Consider the following 25,816-nt stretch of genomic DNA (forward strand, 5'->3'; position numbering starts at 1 on the left):
GATAGAGCAGTGTTGGCTGAAAGTTTGTGTCTTTCAGCATTTTGAATATATCATTCCATTCTCTCCTAGGTTTCTGCTGAGAAATCCACTTAAAGCCTGATAGGGGTTCCTTTGTAGGTTATTTTCTTCTGCCTTGCTGTCCTTAATATTTTTTCTTTGTTATTGATTTTTGCCAGTTTTAATATTATACGCCTTGGAGAAGGTCTTTTTACATTGATGTAATTAAGAGTTCTATTGGCTTCATGTATTCATCAGTCCAGTGCTTTCCCCAGGTTTGGGAAGTTCTCAGCTGTTATTTCTTTGAACAAGCTCTCTGCTCCTTTGTCCCTCACTTGTCCCTCTTGAATACTTATAATCCTTATGTCGCTTTTCCTAATTGAGTTGGATATTTCTTGAAGAATTTCTTCATTTTTAAAAAATCTTAGTTCTCTCTCCTGTTCCACCTGAAGCATGTCTATATTTTATCCTCTAAATCACTAATTCTGTCCTCCATAATATCAGCTCCATTTTTTATAGTTTCTAGATGATTTTTTTTATCTCATTAATTGTATTCTTCATCTCCAGAATTTCTGTTTGAGCTTTAATCTCTTTGGTGAAGTATTCGTTCTGCTCAATAATTTTATTCCTGAGCTCATTGAACTGCCTTTCTCAGTTTTCTTGTAACTTGCTGAGTTTCTTTATGACACTTATCTTAATTTAGATTGTAAACTTCTGTGACTTTAGGATTGGTTTCTGGAGACTTGTCATTTTCTTTCTGCTCAGAAGTGTTACTGTAGTTCTTCATGGTGTTTGATAAACTGATCCTTTGCCAGTGCATCTGTGGTTGTATCAGGTCACAGATTCCACCTGTCACTGCTGGGGGGAAGCAGGGGCTGTGTTTTCTGATCCTGCCCCATCTGCCGGAAGTTGTGTGGGTAGGGCTGCTCTGCCTTTGTGCAGGCTGGCTGCAGCTGCTCTGTAGGTCATGTTCATGTGGGCAGGGCCTCTGTGCTGGGTGGCGGGTCATGCACCATAAGTGGGGCTCCTGCACTCAGCAGGGAACCAATTGAGCTGCTGTGTTAGGTGGGAGGGGTGCCTGTGCAAGCGCTGAGCCTCTGCTCAGTTGGTCACATGGGCTGCTGTGCTCTGTGGGCAAGGTGCCTTCTGAGTGGGCAGGGTGCCTTCTTGCCTGCACTGTGCTCCATGAGCAAGTGCCTTCTCAGGGCTTGGGCTGCCACTCAGTGGGGAGCATTCCCACAGGCAGGGCTGCTGCAGTGTGGTGGGCAGTCCTGTGGACTGGGCTACCACACCGAAAGCATTTGTGCAGGCCAGGCCACCCCTACCTCCTCTTACAGTTGCAGTGGCCACTGTGTGTGGATCTGCAACCTAGGGAGGCAGAGGGGTGTGCTCACCTAGTTCCACTGCCTCCTGGGGATCCAGTCCACCATCTTCAGATGCACAACTCTGTGGATCTCTTGGACATCCTGTTGTACTGTACAGGGAATCCTTTTCCAGTTAATGAATGTCCATTTAGTTGTAACTTAGAGGGGAGAGACAAAGGGAACAACTCACTCTGCCATGATACTGACATCGCTCCTCTGGGCTCTTGATTCTGTTCTATTGGCCTATGTGTGTGTTTTTAAGTCAATACCATAGTGTGTACCTACTAGAGGTTTTTGTTTTGAATTTTGATTTTTTAAAAATTTCATTGCAGTAACAGTGGATTATAACATTATATAGCTTTCAGATGTACATCAATAATATATTTCTAATTCTGTGTAGATTTCATCATGTTCACCACCCAAAAACTAATTATTGTCGATCACCTCATATGTGAGCCTATTCCCCCATTTCGCCCTCCCCGCTTTCGCCTTCCCCTATGGTAACCACCAATCCAATCTCCTTTGCTATGTGTTTGTTTGTTGTTGTTTTTATCTTCTACTTATGAGTGAGATCATATGGTATTTGACTTTATCCCTCTGACTTATTTCACTTCACAAAATACCCTCAAGGTCCATCCATGTTGTCACAAATGGATGAATTTCATCATTTCTTATGGCTGAGTAGTATTTCATTGTGTATACATACCACATCTTCTTTACCCATTCATCCCTTGATGGGCACCTAGATTGCTTCCAAGTCTTGGCTATTGTGAATAATGCTGCAATGAACATAGGGGTGCATGTATCTTTATGCATGCGTGTTTTCAAGTTCATCAGATAAATACCCAGCAGTGGGATAGCCGATCATATGGAAGATCTATTCTTAAATTTCTGAGATACTCCATACTGCTTTCCATAATGGTTGCACCAGTTTGCACTCCCACCAGCAGTGTACGAGGGTTCCCTTCTCTCCACATCCTCTCCAACACTTGCTGTTTCCTGTCTTGTTAATTATATCCATTCTGACCAGAATGAGGTGATACCTCCTTGTAGTTTTGATTTGCATTTCCCTGATAGCTAATGATGTTGAGCATCTTTTCATATGCCTGTTGGCCATCCGTATATCTTCTTTGGAGAAATCTCTGTTCAGATCTTTTGCCCATTTTTCAATCGGGTCGTTGGTTTTTTTGTTATTGAGATGTATGAGTTCTTTGTATATTTTGGATATTAACCCCTTATCTGATATGCGGTTTGCAAATATCTTCTCCCAATTGTTAGGTTGTCTTTTTGTTTTGTTGATGGTTTCCTTTGCTGTGCAGAAGCTTTTTAGTTTGATGTAGTCCCATTTGTTCATTTTTTCTTTTGTTTCCCTTGCCCAATCAGACATGGTACTTGAAAATATGCTGCTCAGACCGATGTGAAAGAGCGTACTATGTTTTCTTCTAGAAGTTTCATGGTTTTGGGTCTTACATTCAAGTCTTTAATCCATTTTGAGTTGATTTTGGTGCATGGTATAAGGCAATGGTCTACTTTCATTCTTTTGCATGCAGCTGTCTTTTTTTTTTTGTTTTGCAATATAGTTTGAAATCAGGAAGTGTGATGCCTCCAGCCTTCTTCTTCTTCTTTTTCAAGATTGCTTTGGCTATTTGGGATCTTCTGTGGTTCCATACAAATTTTAGGATTGCTTTTTCTATTTCTGTGAAAAATGTTATTGGAATTTTGATAGGGATTGCATTGAATCTGTAGATCACTTTGGGTAGTATGGACATTTTAATAATATTAACTCTTCTGACCTGTGAACATGGGATATCTTTCCATTTATTTGTATCCTCTTCAATTTCTTTCATCAGTGTCTTATAGTTTTTGGTGTATAGATCTTTCACTTGCTGGTGTAGCTGCAAGGCTGGTTGTAGACACATGCAGTAGTGGGGGTCAGGGCCAGCAGCAAGGGCCTGGGCCAACTGTGGGCCACTGGCAACTGCAGGAGCCCTGGCTGTCGGTGTGCACTCCTGTGGCTCTAGGATTTTCATATTGGTGTGTGCACAGCAGTGGATGTTGGTGACAGGAGTCTGGTGGGGGCATACAGGTACATTGCTGGAGGGGCTAGCTGCTGGAGAGAGCCCAATGGTGTAGGCCAGTGACAAGAGATAGGACCAGAGTCGGGCACACAAGCAGCTATGGGGGCCTTGGCTATCAGTGTGCACTGCCATAAGCTGCAGGATCTTGCCACGGGCCCACATATGACATTGGAGGCCAGTGATGAATGTTGGGTGGCAGTTTGCAAGTGCATAGCTGGAGGGGCTAGCTACAAGTATGCACAAGGGGTTGGGGTTGGCCCAGAGGTCTAGGCTGATGTCTCGCACTCTCTCAGCCACAGAGACCTGGGCCAGTTGCTGGTGTGGAGCCCAGGTACTGGCAAGGGAGGAAGCAGATAGGGATTCAGGCAGCTGGAGTCTGTAAATGTGAATACCTGTGGGTTAGACCCATGAAATATGCAGGGCACGTGTGGTGGCTATGCTGCCCGTTGGTTTCTTCAGTGGCAAAAGCTGCTGGGGTTCCTGCAGAGCAGGTCACTGAACTGAAGTTGTTCCCATTGTGTGGCTGATAGTGGTAGGCTGTGTGCTTCTTCCTTATTCCTAGCTGTCTCTATAAGTCTCAGCTTTGTTGGTCTCTGGGTGGGATGAAACCAAAAACCAAAGCGAGTCCTTAATGCAGTTCCCTGAAAGGCTGAGGAAACTGGTCATGCACCCCACTCTTCTTTTCCCACTAGGGGAACTCTTTCTAGCTGAGGAGTTCCCTCTTTGTGCTGAGCTGTGCCACCTGGAGCACAGGATGATGCAGACACACTAAAGATATTCTTTCTTCCCTTTTAGCACAGTTATTCTCAGATTTTTAATTTCACTGGGTTGCTTTAGTTTCTTAAGTGGACTTCTGAGCTCTCCTAGAACTGTTTTCATTGGTAGATAGCTGTCTAATTGTTGGTGTTTGTGGGGGGATGGAGGCTGGAGTCAACTACTTCACCATCTTGCTGATGTCACTCTTCAAACACAACTGACTTTTGTATGTTGATTTTGCCTCCTACAACTTTACTGAGTTTGTTAGTTCTAACAGTTTTTTGGTGGAGTCTTAATGGTTTTCTCTACATAAGATTATCTCATCAGCAAACAGAGACAATTTTACTTCTTTCTTTCCAATTTGGATGTCTTTTATTTCCTTTTCCTGCCTGACGACATACATATACATATCTAGGAGAGTGGATGAATAAATTATGTTAAATTTGCAAATAGAATATTTATATAGCAGTGAAAAGAAATAAACTACAAAATCTTAAATTACATAATTGCCTTTAAAAAGCAAGTTATAGAACACTGCACATTATTAGGGTTGGAGTTAGGATTAGGGAACACTGCACATTATTTACAGTAGCATTTTTATAGAGTCAAATGAAAGAGTACATTATTATAACATAGGAAATAAAACTATGATTTTTTTAAAGGAGAAATAAACAGTATAAAAGTCATGATCTCAAAAGGTGGGGAGGCAGCATGATGGGATAGGGGAGTAACCACGTGTTGATGCAGTGATATTGGAACTATTCTAGTTATTTTGCTGATTGATGGAGTCATGGATATTAGTACCATGCTGATGATTTACGTGTTTACTGAAGAGATGTGATGGGAAAATATCATTAATGATTAGGATTTTAATCTTTATGATAATTTTTAACTTGCCTTTAACTCTTTTCACATCATTCATCAGTTTTTTCAGAGAAACATTTCCATCAGCTGTAATACAAAGCAGAAAAAATTCAGACAATAACACAGAACTTAGGAAAAATTAAAGTCCATATATTCTACTAAATTATTTGTGTTCACCTTAAATTTATATTTCATGGTTTGAATGCTTGATTCCTAATTGGTAAGAAGGACAATGGTGTTTGGCTCACGTCCTTTGAGCACAGAGTCTGACCATGACAAATGTACTATCTCCAGTTCTCTGGTCTTCAGATACTTTTTTATAAGTATGGTAAAAGATACTGCTTCTGAAGGTCAGGTTTTTCTTGTTTTGTTTTTTGGTTTGTTTGGTTGGTTTTTGGTGAGGCTTACATCTTGCACAGATACTGAGATAGGGGCTTTGCACCTTCCATCTATTCCCAATAAGCTTTCCTCTAATATTTTCCACTTCTGTGTCTATCTCAAAATGGTGGTGACACATTGTGGTTAGACATTTGAGGAAATGTTAATCTACTACTCTCTATTGTGAATATTTTTCTCTCAATCATTTCTTGCTCTCTTTATTATTCATGCATTCATTTCCCCTCTTGCTCGCAAATCTGTTTCTCCCTACCATTTTCTGGCATGATAACAGTGTAAACATCCTCTCAGTATTACTCATACTCAGGAGCAGGATGATAATTTCAGAGGAATAAAAATGACAAAACTCAGGATTTCTTCATACTTTAAGACTAAGTTCTTCTCTATGATGCTTAAAAATGCCTTAAACTCCTCAAATCAATTTAGATTTAGAAATTCTTATACATGATCCCAAGATTCTAAGCTCTCCCCTAAAAGGAAAAAATTGTTATTTACAATGCTTACCATCAATAGGCTGATTTTGTACCACACTTTTAAATTCCTTATTTTTGAGCTTGATCCCCATGTTCCCCAGAACTGTGATCAGGTTATTGACATCAACCTTTCCTCCTTAGGAAAGAGACAGAAATGTGAGAAAGACCCAATAAAGACACAATATGAAAAATACTTCTTGTGCTAATGAGTTAAACCAACTCTCAATAGGCCTGGCTGCTGGTGCGAGTGTTAACTGGAATTACATTACTGGAAAGCGGTTTGGCAGTAACCATCATGATCCTTTAAAATGCTGATAACTAGCCCACTAATTCCACTTTTGGGAATACAGAAAAAGCTTATGCCAAAGGGGAGAGGGAAGTATTCATTATAGTCTTACTTGTAATAAGTAAAAAAAAAAGAAAGAAATACTCAGAATTTAAATATCTAATGACAGAGTATTGTTAAGTAAACCAATGTATTTTCATTCCACAGAAAATTACATAGCCATAGCTGTTACAAAAGACGGTTACTATAGGAAAAAAATGCTTTTTTATAGGCTGAAGTTATATCATACAATCATTTAACTTTTATGAATTAAAATCATATGCCCAGTAAAAATAGACATGAAATGAATAATGTAAGTAATACACGTGACTCTCCATGACAATCCACAGGCAGCAAGCACATAAGCAGAGTGAACCTCAGATGGACAACATCAATTTATTATTTTATCAGATGGACTGATTTCCTGTATGCCTTTCATATTGTGAGCATCTTAACTCAATGTGATTCTAGTATTGGATATATTTTTGTATATTATGGCTCATAGACAAGCCAGCTATTTCACCTAATTGCTTAACTATAGGAATAACAATCTATTCTATCATTGGAAGAACAAGTGACTATGTTGGACTTATCAAGACTAGTATGTTGGTGTCTTTTACGGAGACTTCCAATGGGATTTCAGAGCAATTTTGACTATATGAGATTTCTGTCATTTTTACTATATAGGGCTCCAAAATATTAGGGGTGGTAATGACTGGATAGTAGGATTATGAAGGATTATTTTTTCTTTAATTTAGATATTTTATTTAATTGGCATATGGCACTTTCTATATTAAAAAAATAAAACAAAACTAATAGTTTACAGTTGAGCACTGATAGTTATTTTTAGCACTGTGAAGGCTAAAACTCTAATTAGACCAATTCAAGAGTACACAGAAAGACAACTGTGGAGATATTTAGGACCGGTTCCTTTGAGTCTGACCCTGATATCAAGCCTACATAGCATCAAAAAAAAAAAAAGAATATACATATATATATATATATATCAATATATAGAAGAGGTGGCAGAGGAATCATGATGTAATAACTAGGGAAAAAATATAAAGGTTGAGAATCTAAATCTTATATACTTTCTTATTATATTTATTACCCACCTTTGAAAGACTTCAAAGCTGTTAGCAATCTATTCTGAAAAACTTTCTTGTCACCTGTAAGAAAAGGCACAGTTCAGGATAGAGAATGACTCACAAACAGAATATAAGGACTTTCCTCTGCGTGACTGATTTTAGAAATCTATCTACTTTTCATGTTCAAATCATGATGAAGTTCAGTAATGAAAAAACTTCTCATTATGGTATAGAGTGGTAATCTGGTGTAGAGGTTAAGAGCCTGAGTTCAAATTCCTGCTCTGCTACTGACTAGCTTTGTGGCCTTAGGCAAATTACTTACCCTTTCTGTGCCTCAGTCTCTTCCACATTAAATGGGGATAAAGTATCATCATTGTGTGTGGTGAGGACAGAAGTTGGCACATCTTTAGGGCTCAATAAATGCTAGCTGTTATTAATAGATATACTTACTCTCTCACACTCAAGGCAATTGTTGGTTTATATGCTACAGAGCTGAAACTCACATACCCATCTTTTCCTGTTCTATTTTTAACTCCTCTCATTCCTTATTTCTATCACATTTCCATTCTGTTTCCTTTACTTCTCAGTCCTGAAGTTTGACATGTCAGTGGCCTAATGAGTAATAGCTGGAATTTACTTAGTCCTTATTTTCTTTCTTTTTCAACAGCACTTCATTTTTAAAAGAACAGGTGATTATTCTGCTGTGTTCTGCATCTTGATTCACTTTCTGCAGGTGTTCTCTTGTTTCTTGAGAGAGAATTCACAAACATAGGAAGGCCTTTGCCAGAAAACATTTTTTTTTCATATTTTGTTTTATTGAGTTAATGATAGGTTACAATCTTGTGAAATTTCAGTTGTACATTAATGTTTGTCATTCGTGTTGTAGGTGCACCACTTCACCCTTTGTGCCCACCCCCCACCCCACCTTTCCCCTGGTATCCACTAAACTGTTCTTAGTCCATAATTTTAAATTCCTCATATGAGTGGAGTCATACACAGATTATCCTTCTCTCTCTGGCTTATTTCACTTAGCATAATTCCCTCAAGGTCCATCCATGTTATTGCAAATGGAATGATTTTGTTCTGTTTTGCAGCTGAGTAGTATTCCATTGTATATATGTACCACATCTTCTTTATCCAATCGTCTGTTGATGGGCACTTAGGCTGCTTCCATGTCTTGGCTATTGTAAATAATGCTGCAATGAATATTGGGGTGCATAGGACTTTTGGGATTGCTGACTTCAAGCTCTTTGGATAAATACCCAGTAGTGGGATGGCTGGATCGTATGGTAGTTCTATTTTTAGTTTTTTGAGGAATCTCCATACTGTTTTCCATAGCGGCTGCACAAGTTTGCCTTCCCACCAGCAGTGTATGAGGGTTCCTTTTTCTCCACAACCTCTCCAAGATTTGTTGCTATTAGTTTTAGATATTTTTGTCATTCTAACAGGTGTAAGGTGATATCTTAGTGTAGTTTTGATTTGCATTTCCCTGATGATCAGCGATGATGAGCATCTTTTCATGTGCCTATTGACCATCAGTATATCTTCTTTGGAGAAATGTCTGTTCATGTCTCCAGCCCATTTTTTGATTGGGTTGTTTGATTTTTTGTTGTTGAGTTGTGAGAGTTCTTTATATATTATGGATATTAAGCCTTTGTCAGATATATGACTTGCAAATATTTTTTCCCAGTTAGTGGGTTGTTTTTTTGTTTCAATCCTGTTTTCATTTGCCTTGAAGAAGCTCTTTAGTCTGATGAAGTCCCATTTGTTTATTCTTTCTGTTGTTTCCCTTCTCTGAGAAGGCATGGTGTCCGAAAAGATCCTTTTAATACTGATGTCAGAGTGTACTGCCTATGTTTTCTTCCAGAAGCCTTATGGTTTCAGGTCTCGCCTTTAGGTCTTTAATCCATTTTGAGTTTATTTTGGTGAATGGTGAAAAAGAATGGTCAATTTTCATTCTTTTACATGTGGCTTTCCAGTTTTCCCAGCACCATTTGTTGAAAAGACTTTCTTTTCTCCATTGTATGCCCTCAGCTCCTTTGTCAAAGATAAGCTGTCCACAGATGTGTGGTTTTATTTCTGGGCTTTCAATTCTGTTCCATTGATCTGTGCACCTGTTTTTGTACCAGTACCATGCTGTTTTGATTACTGTAGCTTTGTAGTATGTTTTGAAGTCAGGGATTATGATGCCTCCCGTTTTGTTCTTTTTTCTCAGGATTGCTTTAGAAATTCGGGGTCTTTTGTTGCCCTATATGAATTTTAGGATTCTTTGTTCTAATTCTGTAAAGAATGTCATTGGGATTCTGATTGGGATGGCGTTGAATCTGTAGATTGCTTTAGGTAGAATGGACATTTTAACTATGTTTATTCTTCCAATCCATGTACATGGAATGTCTTTCCATCTCCTTATGTCGTCATCCAATTCTCTCAGAAAGGCCTTGTAATTTTCATTATATAGGTCCTTCACTTCCTTAGTTAAATTTACCCCAAGGTATTTTATTCTTTTTGCTTCAATTGTGAATGGTATTGTGTTCTTGAGTTCTTTTTCTGTTAGTTCGTTATTGGAGTATAGAAATGCTACTGATTGATGCAAATTGATTTTGTACCCTGCAACTTTGCTGTAGTTGTTGATTACTTCTAAGAGTTTTCCAATGGATTCTTTGGGGTTTTCTATATATAAGATCATGTCGTCTGCAAACAGCGAGAGTTTCACTGCTTCCCTCCCTATTTGTATTCCTTTTATTCCTTTTTCTTCCCTGATTGCTCTGGCCAGGACCTCCAGTACCATGTTAAATAAGAGTAGTGATAGAAGGCATCCTTGTCTCGTTCCTGTTTTTAGGGGGATGGCTTTTTTGCCCATTGAGTATGATGTTGGCTATGGGTTTGTCATATATGGCCTTTATTATGTTGAGGTAGTTTCCTTCTGTGCCCATTTTGTTCAGAGTTTTTATCATAAATGGCTGTTGGATCTTGTCAAATGCCTTCTCTGCATCTATTGAGATGATCATGTGGTTTTTATTCCTCAGTTTGTTGATGTGGTGTATCACGTTGATTGATTTGCGGATGTTGAACCATCCCTGTGTCCCTGGTATGAATCCCACCTGATCATGATGTATGATCCTTTTGATGAATTCCTGAATTCTGGTTGCCAAAATTTTGTTTAGAATTTTTGCATCTATGTTCATCAGTGATATCGGCCTGTAGTTCTCTTTTTTCATGGTGTCCTTGTTAGGTTTTGGTATCAGCGTGATGTTGGCCTCATAGAATGTGTTAGGAAGTGTTCCATCTTCCCTAATTTTTTGGAATAGCTTGAAAAGGATAGGCATTAAATCCTCTCTGAAAGTTTGGTAGAATTCCCCAGGAAAGCCATCTGGTCCTGGGGTTTTATTCTTTGGGATGTTTTTGATGGCTGTTTCAATCTCTTTCCTTGTGATTGGTCTGTTCAAATTGTCTGCCTCTTCTTGAGTGAGCTTTGGGAGATTGTAGGAGTCCAAGAATTTATCAATTTCCTCTAGGTTATCCATTCTGTTGGCATATAGTTTTTTGTAGTATTCTCTTATAATCCGTTGTATTTCTGCAGAGTCTGTTGTTATTTCTCCTTGCTCATTTCTGATTTTGTTTATTTGAGCTTTCTCCCTTTTTTTCTTTGTAAGTCTGGCTAGTGGTTTGTCAATTTTATTTATCTTCTCAAAAAACCAGCTCTTTGTTTCATTGATCCTTTCTACTACCTTTTTCATTTCAATAGTATTTATTTCTGCTCTGATTTTTATTATTTCTCTCCTTCTGCTGACTTTGGGCTTTATTTGTTCTTTTTTCTCTAGTTCAGTTAGGTGTACTTTAAGATTGCTTATTTGGGATTTTTCTTGTTTGTTAAGATGTGCCTGTATTGCCATGAATTTTCCTCTTAATACAGCTTTTGCTGTATCCCATATGAGTTGGTATGGCATGCTATCATTTTCATTTGTTTCCAGGTATTTTTTTATTTCTTCTTTAATTTCTTCAATGATCCATTGCTTGTTCAGTAGTGTGTTGTTTGGTCTCCACATCTTTGTGCCTTTCTCAGCTTTTTTCTTGTAATTAATTTCTAGCCTTATAGCACTATGATCTGAGAAGATGCTTGTTATTATTTCAATTTTTTTAAATTTGTAGAGGCTTGCCTTGTTTCCCAACATATGGTCTATCCTTGAGAATGTTCCATGTGCACTTGAGAAGAATGTGTATTCAGCTCTTTTAGGGTGAAGTGATCTATATATGTCTATTAAGTCCAATTGTTTTAGTTTTTCATTTAGCTCCACTATTTCCTTGTTGATTTTCTGTCTGGATGATCTGTCCATTGATGTGAGTGGGGTGTTGAGGTCCCCTACTATTATTGTGTTGTTTTTAACATCTTCCTTTAGGTCTGTTAATAGTTGCTTTATGAATCTTGGTGCTCCTGTGTTGGGTGCATAGATATTTATAAGCATTATTTCTTCTTGATGAAGTGTCCCTTTGATCATTATATATTGTCCCTCTGTGTCTCTCTTTACCTGTCTTATTTTGAAATCCCCTTGGTCTGATATAAGAATTGCAACACCTGCCTTTTTTTCCTTGCTATTTGCTTGAAGTATTGTCCTCCACCCCTTCACCCTGAGTCTGTGTTTGTCCTTGGGGCTGAGGTGTGTTTCTTGGAGGCAACAAATTGTTGGATCTTCTTCTTTAATCCATTTTGCCACTCTGTGTCTTTTTATTGGAGAGTTCAATCCGTTTACATTGAGAGTGATTATTGATGCATGTGGACTTAATGCTGTCAATCTGTCACTCATTTTCTTGTTTTCCTGTGTTTCTTTTCCTGTGTGCTTTAGACTACCCATTTAATACTGCAATTTCTTATGCTGGGTTTCTTAGATTTTTCCTTATTTATGATTTGTGACTCTGTTCTGTATTTTATTTTAGTGTCTACCTTGAAGTTTGTATTTAGAATCTCGTGTATAATATAGTCTATTCTCTGGTGGTCTCTTACTTACTTGACCAATACTGATTTACACCCTTTGCTCTTCCCCTCCTAAATAATTATTTTCATGTCTTAGTCCAACTCGTGTTATGAATTTGTAGTTAGAGTGATAAGATCGTCCTTGCTTTGGTAGTTTCTTTACCTTTACCCTAATGCTATAGTTGAATATTTGCTATCCTGTTCTGGTTCTATCCATCGGTCTCCCTAGTCTGTGGATTGTGACCCCTTTCTTCCTCTTTTCTTTTTTCAGGTATGAGAGCCTTCTTGAGGATTTCTTGTAGTGGAGGACTTTTAGTTACAAATTCCCTTAACTTTTGTTTGTCTGGAAAAGATTTAATTTCTCCCTCATATCTGAAGGAAATTCTTGCTGGATAGAGTATTCTTGGCTGAAGATTTTTATCTTTTAAAGGTTTGAATATGTCACTCCATTCTCTCCTAGCTTGTAAGGTTTCTGTAGAGAAATCCACTGACAGTCTGATACGGGCTCCTTTATAGGTTATTCTCTTCTTTTTTCTTACTTCCCTGAGTATTCTTTCCTTATCTTTCCTTCTTGCCAATTTTACTACTATGTGCCTTGCAGTAGGTCTTTTTACCTTGACAAATCTAGGAGATCTGAAAGCTTCCTCTACACACATTTCTCCGTCAATCCCTAGATTTGGGAAGTTCTCTTCAATAATTTCATTAAGCACACTTTCTGCTCCATTTTCCTTTTCCACGTTCTCGGGAATTCCTATGATCCTTATGTTCTTACTCTTCATTGAATCCACTATCTCTCGGAGATTTTCCTTGTTTTTTTAAATTCTTAGTTCTCTTTCTTCCTCTGTCTGGAGCCATTCAGCCTGTCTATCTTCAATTATGTTAATTTGCTCTTCTATGGTGTGTACACAGGCATTCAGGGAATCCGTATTCTGTTTTATCTGGTCCATTGTGTTTTTCATCTCTAGTAATTCTGTTTGATTCTTCTTTATGATTTCAATCTCTTTTGTGAAGTAACTCCAGAACTCGGCTTGTTTCTCTATCTTTCTCTCTACCTCATTGAGTTTTTTGATTATAGCTGCTCTGAACTAATTATCACTTAGTTTACCTAATTCCCAGTCCTCAGGACTTAATTCTATGTTTTTATTGTTTTCCTTCTGGTCTGGAGCTTTTATAAATTGCTGGATGGTAGAGGAGCGGTTTTTTCACATGGTGGTAGAATTCGGTTGCAGTTACAGCCTGTCGCCACTAGAAGGAGGTTGAGAGCCTCATGTTATGAGCTCTCCACCTTCGGGCAAGATGGCTGCGCCCAGTGGCTTTCCTGGGAGGGAGGGGCTGCTATTCTCGCGTGCTGATCTGGATTCAGATCAGTTCTGTTCTCTGGTCTCCCGAGGCCCTGGGTTTATGGGGTCCCCACGGATGGAAGCTTTCCCCCATCAGCGGGTTTCCACTGAACCAGCGGCAGGAGTCCTGGATGATCCCCTGGTCATGCGGTCCCTCCCCCGCTCCTTCCTGACCCGCGCAGCAGCCATCACAGACACCAGGGGAGGGAGCGATGTTCTCTCCTACTGTTCCAGTGCCTCCAAGGCCGTAAGTAAGGTTTATGATCTCCGCCTTCTTGGTATTGTAGGTCTCTAACGTGTTGGCATTAGATTTATTCTCTGAAACTCAGTTTTTCCAATCCTTTGTTGTATTTTGGAGGGGAGAGAATCCCGGGTCAGCTCACCCCCCCATTTTGCTCCGCCCCTTCTCTCTCCAGAAAACATCTTTAATAAATAAAGAGGATTCTGGTCCTGCAGAGATTTGAGAAAGTTTCTGGCATGTTCCAAACTTTTGCAAAATTGACAAGTCCTCCGAGAAACAGGAGAAAATCTAAAAATGGAGAATCAGAGCCAGTAGTGACCATCAAAATATCCAGGGAAATAGGTGGGAAAACTGACAATCAGGATTCACTTAGAAAGAGACCAAATTCTGAAATGGCTCCATACCTTCCTGCAGCTGAGGTGGTTAGGCAAAAAGACACGAAAAACCTGATCCAGTTAAAGAGGAATGCCATGAAAAAAAGTTAACAAGAAAAATCTCATCATTTCCTATGTTCATTTGGTCAGCATCATCAAAATCAGCCTGACCCACAAAATCCTCATCTCTTCCAGGAACCAAAGGTATGGCAGCTTCAGCCGTGGTTCTCTCGGCTTCATCAAAACTGGACAGTGTTGTAGCCACATTATAAGATGGAGGCTTTGGAAATTCAGACTCATCTTTGTAGTCAAAATATGCTGTACTCTGCAGAGATGCTGCTATAAGGTGGAGGAGCAGCATCTGTGGCCTGTTCAGTTTCCCTGGGCTCTTCCTCCTAATGCAACTGCTGGTACCAGCTGCTGCAAAGCTCATGCTTGAAGGTTGACTTCCAAACTGGCATAATAATATCAAAAATTTTAATTTCCCAGGAGTTGGAATAAGAATTACTTGTAGGGATAGATAGACCTTTGTTAAGAAGATGCTTTTAAAGCTCACTTTGGGAAGGTGTTGAGCCCTTGTGTTTGAAGGAAGAGAGAAACAACATTCACAATAGAGAGAAGAGAGAAATCTATCATCCTTCCAGAAATTGAGAAGAACAGAGGGAAGAGTTTTCAGGGTTCAACTGCAAAGGATAAAGGTCAAAAAAGGGAATCCCCAGTGGCAGTATATTGAAAAGTGACTCTGGGAGAGAACAGGAATTTCTTACGAAGACTTTAGCAAGGTTTACTGAGAAAGGCAAGATGTAAATCCCTCTCCTTCCTCTCCCTCTCAAAATCCTCAGTAACATCTTGCCCCCTCAACAGTGATTCTGTGGAAGAGAATTCTTTTGGCAGTTGAATTCTATACTTGAGTTGGCACAGAGTAATAGAGAGACTATTCATAGGAGAGCAAGAGCTGGAGGATGGGTGCAGGTAAGACCTGAATATGTGGCCCTTTAAAATACAAATACCTTAAGTAGAACCATAAAGCTCAACTCTCTGGAGCTCACAGTAACATAAATGCAGCTCACCATCAATTGGTAGTAATTTCAGCAGTTCCAGACATTCCTTATCATTGACTTCTATCCCCATGTCTCTAAGAACATTTTTCAGATCACTAGCATCAATCTTTTCTCCTTTGAAAAGACAGAGTTTTTATAGGTAAAAACTTTAGAAATGAATAACTCAATATTTTAAAGAGGTTCATAAGAACATGCTATTAGCTATATGGTATGTATTTTTTTAAAAATCTACTTACAATGGCTTATATGGCATCATTCTCAATTTGGGGTTAAACAGCAAAGACAAAATGGGACATGGAAATGGAGTGTGTCAACAGAAGTCTAAGCAAAATTGTTCCTATAATATTCATATAATGAAGGCTCTCTTAATGTTGGGGATAATGAGCAAAATGAAATCTAGATACCAATTGGATAATGAATTACCAAAGGAAACAATTATGGCTGGATATATTATACTTAGTAAATGATTGTTCACAAAAACCACATTATCTTGAGCCTTCCAAAACTTTACCTTATTTATTAATGTGCTTACCTAAAATTCAGCTATTGACATGTAGGCAAAGACATATATACATCTGAAAAAATCTCTACAGTACATAGGACTTGTTAGCAAAATCAAGTCCTTTGGTTTATTCTTAAAACAGATAATCCAAGATCAAATGTTATCAAGCAGAAATATTTTATAATAACTGGGTAAAATGGCAAAATTAATATGAACAATAGACTACTGGGACAACAGCATCTAAAAAATAATTTATTATAGAGCATTTGGGTTTGAGTGTTATAGAAACTTACCTGTAAAATCTTTCATTCTCAGTGTCACATTTTTCAGACCAACCTTCCCGTCAACTGTAAGACACAGAGCAGTCACAGATCAACAATGAGACTGTTCCTTCTGTTTTCTCCACCTAAGATACTTGTCTCCAACTAGAATGTTATCATCTTGAATTTTAGTTCTAGACTATTATATTACATTTTTGTATAATAAATATGTACTTAGACATATGAATAACTTCTTTTAAGTTCTTTCCTCTACTTTGTTTCATGCATCCCACTATTTCCTCCTGTATTCAGATTCTTTTATTCTTTTGTGTGTAGTCTGTTTTTTCTCTTAACTATTTATAAATTTCTCTTGGTTCCTGATGTTATGAAATTTTACAAAATGTTTAGGTATAAGTTGAAAAGAAATTTGATCCTCCTTAGCACTCAGTGGCCCCTTTCAATCTAGGACTGCAGGATAGGAAAATAAGAAATTAAATGATAATATAGAGCAATCCTAGAGGTACAAACTGTAGAAAACAAAAACAATAAGTAGGGAAGGGGGTAAATGAAATTAAAATAGTCTATGGTCTGGCCCTGTGGCCGAGTGGTTAAGTTTGCGCACTCCGCTTTGGCGGCCCAGTGTTTCGTCAGTTCGAATCCTGGGCACGGACATGGCACTGCTCATCAAACCACACTGAGGCAGCGTCCCACATGCCACAACTAGAAGGATCTACAACTAAAAATACACAACTATGTACCAGGGGGCTTTGGGAGAAAAAAGGAAAAATAAAATTAAAAAAAAAAGAAATTAAAATAGTCTAAAAACGTTGCACTATCTTGAAGAAGGACAAAAGTCCAACACAAAATTAGATTATGATTGCCACAACTAGAAGGACCCATAACTAAAATATACAACTATATACTGGGGGGATTTGGGGAGAAAAAAATTGGGTTATGATAAATTAAGGATGTACACTATAATTTCTAGGGTAGCCTTTAAAACTTCCAAACTAACAAGAAAAATAACAAAAATCAATCAGTCTAAAAGAAAGGCAAGAACAGAAGGAAATAGAATATTAAACAGGTAGTAGAAGTACAGGCATTGAGTAAAAGTCAATTTAAACACAAATATGTCAGTAATTTCATAATTACTACTAATAATGCAAAAATGTAAATGATAGATTCAGATTGTTAATATTTTGTTTAGGAGTTTTGCATATTTGCTTATGAGAGAGATTAGCCTGTGATCTTCCTTGTTTGTCTTGTCTTCATCAAGTTTTAGTATTAAGATCATGATAGTTTCATAAATCAAACTGGGGAGTTTTTCTTGTTTTTATGTTATTTGAACAGTTGAGTAAGATGAGCATTATTTCTTAGTTAAATGTTAGGTAAAATTTACCAAGGAAGTGATCTAAGTCTCTAAAACTTAAGAATTTAAAATATCTGAAATATAAGGATTCAGAGAGGTTGGAAGCAAAAGGATGGGGCCAAGCCTCGTGGCATAGTGGTTAAGTTCGCACGCTCCACTTAGGCGGCCTGGGGCTCGCATGTTTGGATCCTGGGCATGGACCTATGCAACACTCATCAAGCCATGCTGTTGCAGCATCCCACATACAAAATAGAGGAATATTGCCATAGATATTAACTCAGCAACAATCTTCCTCAAGCAAAAAGTGGAAGATAGCAGATGTTAGCTCAGAGCCAGTCTTCCTCACACACACAAAAAAGAAAGTAAAAGGATGGATATAGACAATGCAAACACAAAGCAAAACTAAAGTAGCGTAGCTACATTAACATCAAACAAAATAGGCTTTAAGAAAAAAACATTTCTGAAGATAATGAAAAGAAGTTTAATTCACTACAAAGAAGTCACAATTCTAAACTTGTACATGCCTAATAACATGGCCTCCAAATACATAAAGAAAATTACAAAATTACAATGAGAAATAGAAAAATTCAAAACTATAGTGGGAGATCTTAATACATCTCTGTCAGAAGTTAATAGAATAAGCAGAGAAAAATCATTAAAACTATAGGAAATTTGAACAAGAAACTTAACAAACTTGATTTAATGGACATAGAGGCAACACTGTACCCAATAATTTCAGAATGAACATTTTTTCCACATAGGAAATATTTACAAAAAATGACTATAAACTGGATTATAAAGCCAAATCTCAACAAATTTAAAAGTAATGGCAATAAGCAATCCAAAAATAATATTAAGAAAACAGTTCCATTTACAATGGCATCAAAAAGAATAAATCACGTAGGAATAAATTTGACAAAAGAAGTACAAAACTCATACCTCAAACACTACAAAACATTGTTGAAAGAAATCAAATAAGACCTAAATAAATAGAAAGATATCTCATGATCATGGATAAGAATGCTTAATATTGTTAAGATGGTAATGCTCTCCCCTACCACCTCCTGACTCCCTTTCTCCACTGCAAATTGATCTGGAAATTCAAGACAATGCCTATCAAAATCCCAGCTGGCCTTTTTGTCAAATTTGAGGAACTGATTCTAAAATTCAGATGGAAATGCAAGGTATCGTGAACAGCCAAAACAATCTTGAAAAAGAACAAAATTGGAGGACTTATGCTTCCCAATTTCAAAACTTATTAAAAAGTTACAGTAATCAACACAGTGGGGTACTAGCATAAGGCTAGACATATAGATCAATGGAAAGGAACTAAGAGTCCAGAAATAAATCTTTACATTTACTGTCAATTGATTTTTGACAAGGGAACCATGACAATTTAATGGGGGAAGAAGAATCTTTTCAACAAATGGTGCTGAGACAACTGGATATCCACATGCAAAAAAATGAACTTAGGCCCATTCCTCATACCATATACAGAAATAAATTCAAAATGAGTCACAGACCTAAAATTAAGAGCTAAAACTATAAAAACCATAGAATAAAATATAAGAATAAATCATTTTGACCTTGGGTTAGGAAAAGCATTGTTAAATATGATACCAAAAGCACAGGTGACAAAATAAAAAATAGATTAAGTGGATTTCATAAAATTTAAAAACTTTTTGGGGCTAGCCCCATGGCCTAGTGGTTAAGTTTGGTGCACTCCACTTTGGCAGCCCAGGTTTGGTTCCTGGGTGTGGACCTACACCATTCATTGGTGGCCATGCTGTTGCAGTGACCCACTCACAAAATAGAGGAAGACTGGCCCAGATGTTAAGCTCAAGGCAAATCTTCCTCAGAAAAAAAACCTAAAACCTTTTGTACGTTAAAGGACACCATCAAAAAAAAATGAGAAAGGGGCCGGACCCGTGGCTGAGTGGTTAAGTTCATGCACTCTGCTTCAGCGACCCAGGGCTTTGCCGGTTCGGATCCTGGGTGCAGACATGGTACCGCACATCAAGCCACACTGAGGTGGTGTCCCACATAGCATCAACCAGAAGGATCTACAACTAGAATATACAACCATGTACTGGGGGGCTTTGGAGAAAAGAAGAAGAAGAAAAAAAAGAAGATTGGTAACAGATGTTAGCTCAGGTGCCAATTTAAAAAAAGATAGAAAAATCACAGAATGGGAGAAAATATTTGAAAATCATATACCTGATAAGGGACTTGTGTGGATATATATATGATATATATATATTTATATATACATAATCTTTATCATATATATACATATTCTTTAGAATATATAAAGAACTCTTACAACTCAATAATGAAAAGACAACCCAATTGAAAAGTGGGCAAAAAATCAGAATAGACTTTCCTCTAAAGAAAATATACAAATGGCCAATAAGCACATGAAAAGATGTGCAATATCACTAGCCATTAGGGAAATCCAAATTAAAACTACAATGAGACACCACTTCACACCACTAGGATGGCTGTAAGAAAAACAGACAGATAATAACAAGTATTGGCAAAAATGTGGAGAAATTGGAACCCTCATATGTTGCTGACAAGAATGTAAAATGGTGCGGCTCCTTTGTAAAACAGTGTCAGTTCCACAAAATGTTAAATATAGAGTTACCATATGACCCATCAACTCCACTCCCAGGGACATACCCAAGAGCAATGAATACATTCATCCACACAAAAACTTGCACACAACTATTCACAGCAGCATTGTTCATAACAGCCAAAATGCGGAAACAATCTAAATATCCATTAACCAATGAATGGAGAAACAAAATGCGGTATATCCACAGAATAAAAATGAATTAAAGTACTGGTATATGATGCAACATGAATGAGCCTTGAACACACTATGCTAAGTGAAAGAAACCAGTCACTAAGGAGTACATATTATATGATCCCATTTATACAAAATTTCCAGAGTAGGTAAATATATAGAGATGGAAAGTAGATTAGTGGTTGCCAGAGGCCAAGGGGAAGAGGAAGATAGGTAGTGACTGTTAATAGGTAGGGGATTTCTTTTCGGGGTGATGATAAAGTTCTAAAATTGTTTATGGTGATGGCTGCATAAATCTGTGAATATACTAAAAACCACTGAATTGTATACTTTAGATGGACGAATTGTATGGTATGTGAATTACATGTCAATAAAACTATTGAAAAATAAAATAAAATAAAATATTAAAGGGTTAAGATCACAGAGTAGTTCTTCAAATACAACGCAATTAAGCTAGGAACAAACCATATGGGAGCACTCCCATATGTTTTTCCAAAAAAAAAAAAAAAATACTTGTCTACATAACCCAAGAGTTGAGAATAAATCACAACAGAATTAGAAAATATTTTAAACTTAAGGACTAAAAAATATACCTATATCAAAATTCATGGCATAAAGCTAAAGCACCACTTAGAGAGAAATGTATGGACACAAAAAATTTGTTAGAAAAGAAAATTAATAAGCAAAGCATGCACCTAAATTAGAAAAAGAAGAGCAAAATAAGCTCAAAGAAAATTATAAAGATAAAAGCAGAAATTAATGAAATAGAAAATAAACGTAAAATGCAGAGGTTCAACGAAGCAAAAAGCTGTTTTTGTTTGGAGTGACTATTAAACCTTGTTAGACCCTTGGCAAGACTTACTAAATAAAAAGAGGAAAGGCATAAATAATTGACATTAGAAATGAAAAAGGTATTCCATATAAATCTTGCAAGCACTAAAAAAAAAAAAAAGATGTGAAAAATAGTTTTATTTAAATAAACCTGAAAATTCATATAAAATCAACAAATTCCTAGAAAAACACAGCTTACTTACTTTTAAACTGACACAAGAAGAAACAGTCTATAATTATTAAGTTAAAAAAATTCCAACAACATGGGGCTGGCCCCGTGGCCGAGTGGTTAAGTTCGCGCGCTCCGCTGCAGGCGGCCCAGTGTTTCGTTAGTTCGAATCCGGGCGCGGACATGGCACTGCTCATCAAACCACGCTGAGGCAGCGTCCCACATGCCACAACTAGAAGAACCCACAACGAAGAATACACAACTATGTACCGGGGGCCTTTGGGGAGAAAAAGGAAAAAATAAAATCTTAAAAAAAAAAAAAAATTCCAACAACAAAACAACACAAACAGCAGCAACAAAATAATAATTCAGGCCCAGATGTCTTCATTGGTTAATTCCACCACACATCTAAGACAGAAATAACGCTACCTTATACAAACTCTTTCAGAGCATTGATACAGGAAATACCTTTTTTTTTTTAAAGATTTTATTTTTCCTTTTTCTCCCCAAAGCACCCTGGTACATAGTTGTGTATTTTTAGTTGTGGGTCCTTCTAGTTGTGGCATGTGGGACGCCACCTCAGCGTGGCCTAATGAGCGGTGCCATGTCTGCACCCAGGATCCGAACCGGCGAAACCCTGGGCCGCGGAAGCGGAGTGTGCAAACTTAACCACTTGGCCATGGGGCTGGCGCCAGGAAATATCCTTCAACTTATATTATGATGCTATCCTAACCTTACTAGCAAAACCTGATGAAGACAGCACAAAAAAGGAAAATCACAGGCGAATCTCTTATAAACATGGATGCAAAAGCCCTCAACAAAATATTAGCAATCTGAATCCAACAATATATAAAAGTGATAATATGCATGATCAATATATTCTAGGAATGCAAAGTTGTCTTAATATGTGAAAATCACTTAGTGTAGTGCCCTAGATTATTAGATTAAAGGAGAAAAATTATATGATCACTTCAATGATTATATGCAGTGATCAGGTGCAGAAAAAGAACTGGATAAATGTCAACATCCATAACAAAAACTCCCAGCAAAATAGGAATAGAAAGAAATTCCTTTAATCTGATAAAGGTTATATACACACAAAAAACCTTCAGCAAAGTAATATGTAATGGTGAGATATGGAAATATTTCCCTTTGAGGTTAGAAACAAGGTTGCCCCCATCATTACATTTATTCAATATTATACTGGAAATCCTAACTGGTGCAGTAAGGTAAGAAAGACAAAGAAATACAACGTATAATTACTGAAAAGAAAGAAACAAAATGGTCATCATTTGGAGATATGATTATGTGTATATGTAGAAAATCCATAAAAATATTCAGATAAATCATTATAATTTATAAAAGAGTATGGAAAGGTTGCTGGGGACAAGTTTACTATATAAAAATCAATAATATGTTTTATGTATCAGCAACAAACAGAAAAAAGAAATCTTAAAAATGTACCATTTACAACAGTATGAAAAAATAACTAGGAATAATAGTATAAAAAATACCCAGGAATAAATCCATTGAAATAAGTGTAACACTTTACATAGAAAATTATAAAATAGCTGGCCTGAAGCACCAGGGCGCCAGGAAGGTGAAGATGTTGGCTGTCTTAGTCTGGGCCACTGTGTAGGCTGTGACCAAGAGGAAGCTGCAAGGCCACCTGGGCCGCCCTCACCCTGACACTCTCAGCAGTAAACAACTTTTTAAAGATAAGCCTGAACCCATAGGTGTGAAAGTTTGTGTCCAGACCAGGGGTTGTAATGGCCTTTCGTATATTCTAGAAAATACGAAGACAAAAGGAGATTCTGATGAAGAAGTTGTTCAAGATGGTGTTAGGGCGTTCATCGAAAAGAAAGCACAACTAATACTTTTAGGAAGAGAAATGGACTATGTTGAAGACAAATTATCCTTGGAGTTTGTGCTCAATAACCCAAACATAAAAGGAACTGTGGCTGTGGAGAAAGCTTTAATATTTGAAACCTGAAGACTAGTCTGGCTGTAAGCTCCAGGAAGCTTGTGGACGCTCTCAGGATTACTGAAAAAATCACGTGACTGTTATGTGCTTAAGATTTATAATGTATGGCTGCCTTATGAGGAAAATGAAGTGATGCATTTGGACAACGAAGCCAGTATGTTAGATACCAGAAGTAATATTGTATTCTTTTTAGGGAACAGAAAATGAGAAGCCATTGCTCTCTTTGGGTCATTTTTCTGTTCTGTAAGGAAAAAAATCCTACCCTGCACTTAAATCTCTTGTATCCTTTTTGTTAAAACTATTTTCATTAAAGCTGTATTTCTGGGAGGATTTCAGGAAATGTGTTCTTAACAGGTGTGCAGTCATAAGATCTCTGTTGAATTGCTTGAAAGTGCATCTCCTTCGGTGATTTTCTGACCAGATTGATGGCTTTTAAACTCAAAGGCAAGAAGTCCTGACTGCTGGTTGTGCATTGTTTTTTTTTAAAATATAAATTTGGCCTGACCTTTTTACATTCTTATAACGTATAATGTCCAACGCCTCATTTGCTTACTCTTTAACAGTACCAGCCGTTAAATGAAAGTATCAGGCAAAGATTTCCTAGAACTGTAGTGCAAAATAGCTCTGAGGGTTGGTATTAAAAGATAAGAAATACTTCATTCACCTGTTTTTTAATCCATTTGTTTTCCCACCCTAAATGTCTGCTCAAAGATGAGATCTCAAGCTGACTTAGATTCTTTTAGTTGACAAGTCTCTTAAAAACCATCTAGCTCAATTCTCTACCTCCTTGATTCTCTGCTTGAGGAAGCAAGACCCCAGGGAAGCTGAAGGGCTTTTGTCCATCCTCACACAGTAAGCTAGGTAGAGACAGAGCAGAGACTCTACCCCACACCCTCCCTTTGTTGTAGGTGGTATGTGTGCTCTGTGCTCTGAGATCCATGCTACTTGACTGTAGAGAGTTGGCACTATAGAAGAGTGGGGAAAGGACAGTTTTGACGGTGTTTTCAAAAATGGTGTTGGGAAAATTAGATATCCATATGAAAAAAAAAAAAAAGAAATTTGACTCCTACATCATCCCATATACAAAAATCATTTCCAAGTGGATTGTAAACTAAATTTGAGAGGCAAAACAATCAACCGTTTAGAAGGTAATATTGGAGAATAATTTAATGACCTCTGGATAGGGAAAGATTTCTTTAAAAGTACAAAAGACACTAACCATAAAGGAAAAGATTGATGTATTTGACTACATTAAAATTAAGAACTTCTGTTCGTCAGAAGACACCATTAAAAGAATGAAAATGCAAGCCAAAGAGAGAAGATAATTGCAATACAAATAATCCTCAGAGGGCTTTTATCAAGACTATGTAAAGAACTTCCACAAATCAATAAGAAAAAGACAACATAGTAGAAAGACAGGCAAGATAATTGAAAAGGCACTCCACAAAAGAGGCTATCCAAATAACTAACAGGTATATGAGGTCTCAACTTCATTAACAATCAGGAAAGCATAAACTTAACCCACTATAAGTTACCCTATACCCACTAAAAAGAAGCCAATCACAAAAAGTTGTGTGCTGTGTGATCCCACTCATAGAAAGTAAAAAAATGGGCAAACTATCAAATTTGAGATGCATATTTTTTTTGTTAAAGTATGAAGAAAATACAGGGAATGATTACCATACGGATCATGGTGGTGATTAAATCTAGTGGGCAGTGTTGGGAAAGATAACAGTGGATTCTGGAATGCTGGTGGTGGGTATGCAGCTCTTTGCTTTATAATAATTAGCTACACTGTAAATTTATGTTTTACACACTTTTCTCTACGTATTATGTATTTCTCTATGTATTAGGAGAAGGAAAAACATTACTCCAAATCCTGTCTCCCACAGAAATAATCACCAATTATTCCACAGACACTCATCTATGAAGGTGCACAGATAAGATAGATAGATATAATTATTTTTTCTAAAAAAAGTTATACATATATGGTTTTAAAAATAAAAATCTTGAATTTCCAATAAATATACTTCACTAAAAGAGATATTCTGAAGAGATCCTTTTAATTTTAAGAGATTATGAAAAACATTAAGAGGTTAAGTCATATTTTTAAATTTATCTTTCAATTTAAAAAACTATCAACTGATTCCCTGCCAGGAAAAGTACTTTCACACTTCCTCCCATTCCTTTTCCCTCACTTTCATATTTTTATTATTTATGTTATCACTGTTACAGCGCCACATATAAACATGTTTTTTTTTCCATAATCTTCACAACTGTCTAGTATTTCTTCTACATTTAAATAGATGCACAGCACAGGTCATCACCAGCCTTTTTACATTGTTTCTTTTTGCTCAATTTTAGTCATCACTTAAGTAACTGTATTTCATCATAGTTTTTTTTAAGAGGTGCTGAATTCAGTTAGTTTCTTTCTAAGTTTATGAAAGTCTGAATTTTGCCTTTATGTTTAAATGACATCTTAGCTGTGTATGTTCTTTGTCACATTTTCTTTTTCAACTTTGTAGACATTCCTCCACTCTTTTGTATAGAATCTTTTATTTCTTTG

General features: G+C 37.1%; 1 protein-coding gene and 2 pseudogenes across 1 annotated transcript in view; 1 reads left to right on the forward strand and 2 right to left on the reverse strand.

The window, feature by feature from the left end:
- Positions 1 to 25,816, reverse strand: part of EFCAB3 (EF-hand calcium binding domain 3) — a 494,329-nt gene that overhangs the window by 154,869 nt on the left and 313,644 nt on the right. Inside the window, exons 94-98 of the mRNA XM_070561747.1 lie at positions 16,122 to 16,175; positions 15,336 to 15,440; positions 7,369 to 7,422; positions 5,960 to 6,064; positions 5,093 to 5,146 (exon numbers count right to left, since the gene is read on the reverse strand). Of these exons, the coding sequence (XP_070417848.1) occupies positions 5,093 to 5,146; positions 5,960 to 6,064; positions 7,369 to 7,422; positions 15,336 to 15,440; positions 16,122 to 16,175 (372 nt within the window). The remainder of the gene's footprint in view (positions 1 to 5,092; positions 5,147 to 5,959; positions 6,065 to 7,368; positions 7,423 to 15,335; positions 15,441 to 16,121; positions 16,176 to 25,816) is intronic.
- Positions 14,069 to 14,726, reverse strand: LOC103545027 (NEDD4 family-interacting protein 1 pseudogene; annotated as a pseudogene).
- On the forward strand, positions 22,873 to 23,252 carry LOC139074183 (iron-sulfur cluster assembly 1 homolog, mitochondrial pseudogene; annotated as a pseudogene).

This window comes from Equus przewalskii, chromosome 10, assembly GCF_037783145.1.
Source record: "Equus przewalskii isolate Varuska chromosome 10, EquPr2, whole genome shotgun sequence".
NCBI lineage: Eukaryota > Metazoa > Chordata > Mammalia > Perissodactyla > Equidae > Equus > Equus przewalskii.